Source organism: Lithobates pipiens, unplaced genomic scaffold (assembly GCF_037356315.1).
Source record: "Lithobates pipiens isolate NorthernLeopardFrog02 unplaced genomic scaffold, aLitPip1_a1.2 Scaffold_10, whole genome shotgun sequence".
NCBI lineage: Eukaryota > Metazoa > Chordata > Amphibia > Anura > Ranidae > Lithobates > Lithobates pipiens.
Genome location: NW_027507686.1, coordinates 168,517,677 through 168,527,941, shown reverse-complemented (window position 1 = coordinate 168,527,941; position 10,265 = coordinate 168,517,677). Strand labels below are relative to the sequence as shown.

Genomic DNA, 10,265 nt, shown 5'->3' with positions numbered 1-10,265 from the left:
ATTGGCAGGGTTCCAAAGCCAGAATATTTAGTGCTGGACGTTCCCATTAAAGCGGCTTCCATTTGTTTGTTTTTTCTGCATGTGAAAATTCTTTAGTACTTTTTCTCAATTCCTTAAATACAACGTAGTTTGCTTAAAATATTAATACAAACGATAGGTCCTAACAGCAATTGTAAAGTAAAAATACAAGTTGCAATAGTTATCTTAAATATAAAGACTGGAACAATACAGGCCATTGTTTGTATACCATATATCACACCGTGGAACTAGCATTTACCCCAGAGACATGTTACTTACATAGCTGTACAACTGAATGCATAGGTCCTACTCCTCCCAGAATTCCTGGTAGCTGGTTCTTTCGGATGTCAGTCAGCCACTCATTGAGAGCATAGGAGAAAACTTTTTCTGCTCCAAGAAGTCTGTAAAAAAAAAAAAAAGTTGTTGCAGAAAAAAAAAAAAAAAATGTTCTAAATGTTATAATGGGTATTCCTGACCTGTGTCAGAAAATCCCAAGCGATTCCTTTTTAAATGATGCAGCTTTGCTTAGGCCAGGTTCCAAATGTGATTACAGAGTGTATGACCCCAAGCTAACTGCAGGCTTGAAAACTACAGGAAGCAAAACATTTCCTGCATGTTTCCTCGATCACTCCAAAACGAAAAGCATTGTAAACCATGTCATCTGGTCAAGAATAAGAATTACTCCCTAGCATTGTTATTAAACTGCAAGCAAGTGACCATGCTTACACCCGATATACAGTGGGGACAATTATTATTTGACCCCCTTCATATTTAATTTCACTTACAAAGAAATGAAAGGTCTATAACTTTTATCATAGGTGTATTTTAAATGATAGAGACAGAATATCAACCAATTCATTAAAAAAAAAAACTCAAATGTTATGAGTTGAGTTGGAATTCAGCGAGTAAAAAAATTGGATTTTTTCATCATACTTGCCTGTAAAATCCTTTTCTTTGAGTACATCATGGGACACAGAGTTATTCATTACCTACCGATGTCCCAGAGCAATAGCCTTGGGGGGAGGGAGACACCCTGCCAAACAATAACCATCAGACTTTACACGGCGGCCCGCAGTACACTGCGTTTAAAGCGGAATCCTCGGCTGCTCGAACATCCACTTGATAACATTTTGTGAACGTATGCACTGAAGACCAGGTAGCAGCCTTACAAATCAGAGCCCCAGATACCTGATGGCAAAAAGCCCAGGAGGTTCCTACACCCCGGTAGAATGAGCTCTCACCCTATAGGGAGAAGCTTTACGTTTCAGACCATAGGCCTGAATGACCAATTGGCAATGGAAGCTTTGGAAGCTGCCTGCCACTTCTTAGACTCTTTTGGTAAAACAAAAAAGGAGTCTGATCCTCGGATCTCCGAAGATCTAGACAAATAAACCTTGACTGCCCAGACAACGTCCAAGGAATGCAGTCATCTCTCTTCCACCAAACGAGGCAGAGAGGAAAAAAAGGGGGCAAAATAATGTCTTGATTTAAATGAAAGGCTGACAAAACTTTTGGCAAAAAGGATGGAACAGGTCATAACACGACCCTGACGTGGTGAAGGATCAAGTATGGTTCCCTGCATGAAAGGGCTGCGAACTCCAACATCCTTCTAGCCGAGTCGATGGCCATCAGGAAGGCTAGCTTGCATGACAGCAAGTCTAATGGATTTTCCTTGATAGGCTCAAATGGTTGTTTCTGTAACACAGACAGCACCAAGTTCAAGTCCCACGGACACATAGGTGACCTAATGGGGGGAGGCAAACGAGTTGCCCCCTGCATAAAGATTCAGACCAGCGAATGGGAGGCTAAAGGCCTTTGGAAGATACTGACAGGGCCGAAATCTGACCTCTGATTGTACTCTGACTGTAGAAAATTGAGAATTCTCCCAATCACGTATTTCCGAGGATGCCATTTTCTGGCTTCACACCAAGCAATTTAAGTCTTCCAGACCTTATGATAGATCTTCCTAGTGACAGCTTTTCTAGCATTTACTAGGGCACACCACTGGTCCCAAGTTGCCATGGTCCTTCAACAGCATGGCTTCAATAGCCATGCTGTCAAATTTAAAGACCGTAAATTGGGATGGAATATAGGCCCTTGAGACAGTAGATCAGGGCGATGTGGAATCGTCCATGGCCCCTCTATTGTCAGTCTCACAATCTCCAGGAACCAGGGTCTCCTGGGCCAGGCTGGTGCCACCAGAATGACTGGAACCCCTCTCTCTGAATCCTGTGCAACAAATGTGGAAGGAGAGGAATCTGGGGGGGGAATCATAAAACCACAAAGTACTGGCTACATGGAACTACAAGAGCATCTGCTCCAATTGCCAGAGGATCCCTTGTTCGGGACACAAACTGCTGTAGCTTGTTGTTGAACCTGGATGCCAATAGGTTGACCTCTGGCCATTCCCAATGCTGGCAAATTTCCTGGTACATCCCTGGGTGTAGGGACCATTCCCCCCAGGCAGATCTGCTGACAGCTAAGATAATCTGCCATCCAGTTCTCTACTCCCAGGATATGGACTGCCGGAGCCTGTAGTGAGTGATCTCTGAGCAGGAGGTCATCCAGATACCCGAGCACCAAGATCACTTGGGCCCTTAAAAGACCCGGTACTGGTGCTAGAAGCTTCGCGAATACTCAGGGGGCTGTGGCAAGCCCGAAGGGTAGAGTCACAAACCAAAAATGACGGCCCTCTACTGCAAATCGCAGGAACCTCCAATGAGGCTGAAAGATAGGTACGTATAAATATGCGTCCTTTAAATCGATGGAGGCTAGAAAGTCTCCCAACTGGACCGAGGCTACAACTCAGCGGAGAGACTCCATCCAAAAAGGATGTATTTAGCAGATACCGGTTCAGGGATCTTAGATCCAAAATTGGCCTTGTGTCCCAGTTTGGTTTTTGAACCGTAAATAGGTTTGAATAAAACCCCACACCCCTTTTGGATACAGGAACCTATACAATCACTCCTTGATGCACTAAATTATGTAGTGCCTAAAACAGTAAGTTTCTATTTGGAGGATCCGAGGGAACACTGGATCTTAGAAACCTCGGAGGAATTGGCGTGAGACACCTGAGGAAGCAGTCCTTGGCGTTTTAAGCGGGGGATGCCTGGTGCTTCCTTCTCTTTACAGGAAGTAGAGAGCTCTTCCCTCCGGAAATCTTTTGGATATATTTGTCCAAATCATCACCAAAACAAACGTTCCCCAAGAAAGGGGAAACCAGCCAATAACATCTTACAAGGGAGCTCGGCTGACCAGTTCTTAAGCCACAAAAGTCTGCACATATGTACAGACAAGAGAACCAAACCAAAAACCTGCTGTATTGAATCCTTCAAGGCATCAACAGCAAAACACAGCCCTCCAGGAATAGCCGTCTTATTTTCAGCAAGATCATCCTCCTGGTTAGGCCTGTCAAGCCGTCTGATCTGATCCTTTACAGACTGGCAGATACCAATTGCGGCAACAGCTGGCTGAATAGCTGAACTGGCCAAAGAAAGAATGTATCCATTTAATAATGACTCCAGTTTCTTGTCAACAGGGTCTTTCAAGCACTGTGCATTATCTACCGGGCAAGTTAAGTTCTTGTTTAAGAATAGACTGCTGCATTTATGGCTGGCATGCTCCACTTCTAAACAAACTTTTCATCCACGGGAAGGGAAAACCTCTTAGGAGGAACAAAACAAAAATCCTGTCAGGATGCTCCCAATCAACATATACAGGCCTGTTCCAACAGTGGGTGTAAGGGAAAAGACTGTGCGGCCTGAAGAGTCCTCAGGGACTCCAAAGAGGACCCGGGGGCGCAGTAACCTCTGCAAGAGGCAACTTAAAGGCAGAACGAACCATATTGGTTAGAGTCTGGATCAAAAGCCTCTGGACTGAGAGGCAGATACCAACTAGATATCTTCTTGTCCAGATTACTCAGAAGCAAACGCATCCGCCAGGCCCTCGACAGAATCCTGAGCTTTTAGTTCTTCCCCATCCTCAACCCATTCCTGTTCCAAACTAGGAGGCTCAGGGGAGGGGGATCAGTCATGCTCCTTACCACCCTGCAGGATAGAGGCAATCATGCCAGCAATCCTGTGCTCTAACCCAGCTAGGGCTGAGGACAGTTCATCCCTGGTGATAGCGGCTCAGATTTCCCAGAAGCCTCTGGTCTTTCAGAGGATACAACACTAGGGATACGGCTAGGTTCATCAGAAGCTACTGACAACACAGGTGTGCCCTTCCCTGTAATGTTGGTCCCGCTCCTCTTTTTTGAAGACATTTACAAGCCACAAAAAGAGTACCTGGGTGTAGTATTAACACACCTCAGAAGTGAAATCCTTTAATAGGGTTCACCAAGCCCCTATGCAACAATCATGCTAAGCACATTAGCCTGTCAAACAACACCGGGTGACTCACGTGACCCAGGTAAGGAGAAATGAACCACTGCAAATGCCAGGTTGAGAGCCTGCTCTGTGTCCCACAGCTGTCATCTGGAAGCACAGCATGGTTGGCATACACAGCTTAAATAAGCTGGCTGTGGGCCGGAACGTTTTGCGCATGTGTGCGCGGCTCCATATGACGTAAATCTTTGTGTGCCCAGATTAGGCTACAGCGCACGCATGGCTTTGAGTGCGTATAACGCCTATGGCGAAGCCGCGTGCACCATGGCTGCCTACAAACTGCTGAGCACAGCAGCTCTCTTGCTCACGTGTGGCATGGCAAACCAAGAGGCGAAATGGCGCACCATAGTGCACCATCATACAAGGAAAAACAGCCAGACACAAGGAAAAACAGCCAGACACAAGCAAAAAGGTACACTTTGCAAACATCCACAGCTAGCCCAATACTCCCCCGTATGGTCATTCCACACAGGTGTCCAGCCTCTAGCTAGCTTGACTGTTACACTCACTGGGGCCCCCCACAATAAGTAAATAAAGGGGTTTTACTTACCCGTCCAGGCGCAGGGCAGCTTAGAAACTAAGAGCCCAATCTTCACCCATCACTGTGGGTTCCTGTCACTTGAAGACCTTCAAGGACTGGGTACCCATTTCATGTGTAGGGTCCACTCCCTTGGACCTGTACAGCACCCTGCGGGAATGCCTTAGCGCTGTGGTGTCCAGAATTCCACTTCACAGGGTCCAGCGCCCAAGGTCACATTACAGGCAAAACCTTGCAGGACCTTGACAATTCTTTTCGAGGCTTGGGTACCATTTATCTAAGAATATAGAGCCTGTGTCAAATGAATCTGATTGGTCAATCCCTTGATTCATTTAAGAACCCTCTGTGGGACTAGAAACCTAGAGCTCAGAGAGCTCAAACAAAACGTGCCCATCCACCTTGCAGACACTAGTAAAAAACTGATGTACTTCCTGTATGTGAGGGGTTATATAGGGGATCACTTCCTGTGTAAGGCTTTGTCTACCAGTGTCCATTCACCTAGAGATGGCATCAGTGCAGTGTTTTGGCCTAGACCTAGGGTGGCACTTTGCGGGGCAGTGGGGCAAAAAGCCACCATCCCGCATGAGAGAAAGCTCCCGGACCCATCTTCTGCGGCCGCCTTCCACACATATACAGCCCACGGCGGCCGGCTTGCTGTAGCGGCGCAGGCACTTGAAAATATGGTGTATGACCGTACGGTGTGTATGGGCATGCTTGTACAGGGGGGCGACTCATGCCCCCATAAGCAGCCGGTGACTGGCTGCAAGTAAGGTCACCCTCATCCGCATGGCTTTCCTTCACTGAATCTTCTCCTTGGCACCGGGGCGGTGTTTGGCTATGACATCAGGAGGAGGGGGGGGAAAGAGGGGAGCATGAGGGGAACCTCTAGGTCAAGACAGCAGGTAAAATTTAATAAATTATATCACTATTACTTTTGTAATGTGAGTGTGTCATTTACATTAAAAGTGCTCATTATGGAAATTAATATAGCAATCATGATATTCTAATAAAGTGATCCAAGCTACAAACTCATTAACCACTTTCAGACCGGACCATTTTGCTGGTAAATGACCAGAGGTCTTTTTACACTTTGGCACTGCGCTGCTTTAACTGGTAATTGCGCGGTCATGCAATGTTGTACCCAAACGAAATTTGCGTCCTTTTCTTCCCACAAATAGAGCTTTCTTTTAAAGGTATTTGACTGACTCTGCGATTTTTATTTTTTGCGATATAAACGTAAAAAGACCGCAAATTTTGAAAAAAAATGATATTTTCTACTTTTTGTTATTAGAAAAATCCAATAAACTCAATTTTAGTCATACATTTAGGCCAAAATGTATTCAGCCACATGTCTTTGGTAAAAAAAAAGTCAATAATTGTATATTTATTGGTTTGCGCAAAAGTTGTCACATCTACAAACTAAGGTACATTTTCTGGAATTTACGCAGCTTTTATTTTATGACTGCCTATCTCATTTCTTGAGGTGCTAAAATGGCAGGGCAGTACAAAACCCCCCCAAATGACCCCATTTTGGAAAGTAGACACCCTAAGGAAATTGATAAGAGGCATGTTGAGCCCATTGAATATTTTATTTTTTTGCCGCAAGCGATTGAATAATGACAAAAAAAAAATTTTTTTTTTTTTTTACACAAAGTTGTCACTAAATGATATATTGCTCACACATGCCATGGTTATATGTGGAATTGTACCCCAAAATACATTCTGCTGCTTCTCCTGAGTACGGGGATACCACATGTGGTCGACTTTTTGGAAGCCTAGCCGCGTACGGGGCCCCGAAAGCCAAGCACCGCCTTCAGGATTTCTAAGGGCATACATATGTCATTTTACTCCTCACTACCTATCACAGTTTTGAAGGCCATAAAATGCCAAGATGGCACAAAACCCCCACAAATGACCCCATTTTAGAAAGTAGACACCCCAAGCTATTTGCTGAGAGGCATGTTGAGTCCATGGAATATTTTATATTTTGCCACAAGTTGCGGGAAAATTACAAACTTTATAAATTTTTCACAAAGTTGTCACTAAATGATATATTGCTTACACATGCTATGGGCATATGTGAAATTACACCCCAAAATAAATTCTGCTGCTTCTCCTGAGTACGGGGATACCACATGTGTGGGATTTTTTGGGAGCCTAGCCGCGTACGGGGCCCCGAAAACCAAGCACCGCCTTCAGGCTTTCTAAGGCCGTAAATTTTTAATTTCACGCCTCACTACCTATTACAGTTTTGAAGGCCATAAAATGCCAAGATGGCACAAAACCCCCACAAATGACCCCATTTTAGAAAGTAGACACCCCAAGCTATTTGCTGAGAGGCATGTTGAGTCCATGGAATATTTTATATTTTGCCGCAAGTTGCGGGAAAATTACAAACTTTTTTTTTTTTTTTTTTTTTTTTCACAAAGTTGTCACTAAATGATATATTGCTCACGCATGCCATGGGCATATGTGAAATGACACCCCAAAATAAATTCTGCTGCTTCTCCTGAGTACGGGGATACCACATATGTGGGACTTTTTGGGAGCCTAGCTGCGTACGGGGCCCCAAAAGCCAAGAACCGCCTTCAGGCTTTCTAAGGGCGTAAATCTTTGATTTCACGCCTCACTACCTATTACAGTTTTGAAGGCCATAAAATGCCAAGATGGCACAAAACACCCACAAATGACCCCATTTTAGAAAGTAGACACCCCAAGCTATTTGCTGAGAGGCATGTTGAGTCCATGGAATATTTTATATTTTGCCGCAAGTTGCGGGAAATTTACAAACTTTTTTTTTTTTATTTTTTTTTTCACAAAGTTGTCACTAAATGATATATTGCTCATGCATGCCATGGGCATATGTAAAATGACACCCCAAAATAAATTCTGCTGCTTCTCCTGAGTACGGGGATACCACATGTGTGGGATTTTTTGGGAGCCTAGGTGCGTACGGGGCCCCGAAAGCCAAGAACCGCCTTCAGGCTTTCTAAGGGCGTAAATCTTTGATTTCATGCCTCACTACCTATTACAGTTTTGAAGGCCATAAAATGCCAAGATGGCACAAAACCCCCACAAATGACCCCATTTTAGAAAGTAGACACCCCAAGCTATTTGCTGAGAGGCATGTTGAGTCCATGGAATATTTTATATTTTGCCACAAGTTGCGGGAAAATTACAAACTTTTATTTTTTTTTCACAAAGTTGTCACTAAATGATATATTGCTCACACATGCCAGGGACATATGTGAAATGACACCCCAAAATAAATTCTGCTGCTTCTCCTGAGTACGGGGATACCACATGTGTGGGACTTTTTGGGAGCCTAGTCGCGTACGGGGCCCCGAAAACCAAGAACCGCCTTCAGGATTTCTAAGGGTGTAAATTTTGGATTTTACACCTCACTACCTATCACAGTTTTGAAGGCCATAAAATGCCAAAATAGCACAAAACCCCCCAAAATGACCCCATTTTGGAAAGTAGACACCCCAAGCTATTTGCCGAGAGGCATGGTGAGTATTTTGCAGCTCTCATTTGTTTTTGAAAATGAAGAAAAAAAAAAATAATGTATATTTTTTTTCTTTTTTTCAATTTTCAAAACTTTGTGACAAAAATGAAGGTCTGCAAAATACTAACCATACCTCTCGGCAAATAGCTTGGGGTGTCTCCTTTCCAAAATGGGGTCACTTGGGGGGATTTTGTGCTATCTGGGCATTCCATGGCCTCCGAAACTGTGATAGGCAGTGAGGAATGAAATCTAAAATTTACACCCTTAGAAATCCTGAAGGTGGTGCTTGGATTTTGGGGTACCGTACGCGGTTAGGCTCCCAAAAGGTCTCACACTTGTGGTATCCCCGTACTCAGGAGAAGCAACAGAATGTATTTTGGGGTGTAATTTTACATATAACCATGGCATGTTTGAGCAATATATCATTTAATGACAACTTTGTGCAAAAAAAAAAAAAAAAATAATAATAATGTATTTTTTCCACAACTTTTGTCAAAATATAAAATATTCCATGGACTCGACCTGCCTCTCAGCAAATAGCTTGGGGTGTCTACTTTCTAAAATGGGGTCATTTGGGGGGGTTTTGAACTGTCCTGGCATTTTATGCACAACATTTAGAAGCTTATGTCACACATCACCCACTCTTCTAACCACTTGAAGAAAAAGCCCTTTCTGACACTTTTTGTTTACATGAAAAAATATTTTTTTTTGCAAGAAAATTACTTTGAACCCCCAAACATGTAGTGTTTTTTTAAAGCAAAAGCCCTACCGATTAAAATGGTGGGTGTTTCATATTTTTTTTTCACACGGTATTTGCGCGGCGATTTTTCAAACGCATTTTTTGGGGAAAAAACACACTTTTTTTTATTTTAATGCACTAAAAATCACTATATTGCCCAAATGTTTGATGAAATAAAAAATATGATCTTAGGCCGAGTACATGGATACCAAACACGACATGCTTTAAAATTGCGCAGAAACGTGCAGCGGCGACAAACTACGTACATTTTTAAAAGCCTTTAAATGCCTTTACAGGTGACCACTTTAGATTTACGGAGGAGGTCTACTGCTAAAATTAGTACCCTCGATCTGACCTTCGCGGTGATACCTCACATGCATGGTGCAATTGCTGTTTACATATGCCACCAGACCAACGCTTGTGTTCCGCGTTGCGCCTTAGCAGGGGGGGACAGGGGTGTTTTTTTTTTTTTTTTTTTTTTTTTATTATTTATTTTGCTTTTTTATTTTTTTTTTAAACTGTTCCTTTCATTTATATATATTTTTTTATGATTTTTATTGTTATCTCAGGGAATATATATATCCCCTATGATTGCAATAGGTAGTGACAGGTACTCTTTTTTAAAAAAATTAGGGTCTATCAGACCCTAGATCTCTCCTCTGTCCTCAAAGCATCTGACCACACCAAGATCGGTGTGATAAAATGCTTTCCCAATTTCCCAATGGCGCTGTTTACATCCCGCAAAATCTAAGTCATGAAATGCTCGTAGCTTCCGGTGTCTTAGGCCATAGAGATGATTGGAGCCATTCTGGTCTCTGATCAGCTCTATGGTCAGCTGGCGGAACCACCGGCTGCATTCTCAGGTTCCCTGTTGGGACAGGAGAGCCTGAGAAAACCATGGAAGATGGTGCGGGGGGGGGGACATTCCCTCCCACTGCTTGTAAAAGTAGTCTAGAGGCTAATTAGCCACTAGGATTGCTTTTACATAAAAGCCGACCGCTGGCTGAAAAGAATGATACCAAGATGATACCTAAACCTGCAGGCATCATTCTGGTATAAGCACTCAAAGTCCCGCAA

The 10,265-nt window shown here is 43.5% G+C and overlaps 1 protein-coding gene across 1 annotated transcript in view; it reads right to left on the bottom strand.

Moving 5' to 3' along the window:
- The window catches only part of ATG2A (autophagy related 2A), a 209,251-nt gene that overhangs the window by 3,528 nt on the left and 195,458 nt on the right, over positions 1–10,265 (bottom strand). Inside the window, exon 39 of the mRNA XM_077459540.1 lies at positions 298–419. Within this exon, the coding sequence (XP_077315666.1) occupies positions 298–419 (122 nt within the window). The remainder of the gene's footprint in view (positions 1–297; positions 420–10,265) is intronic.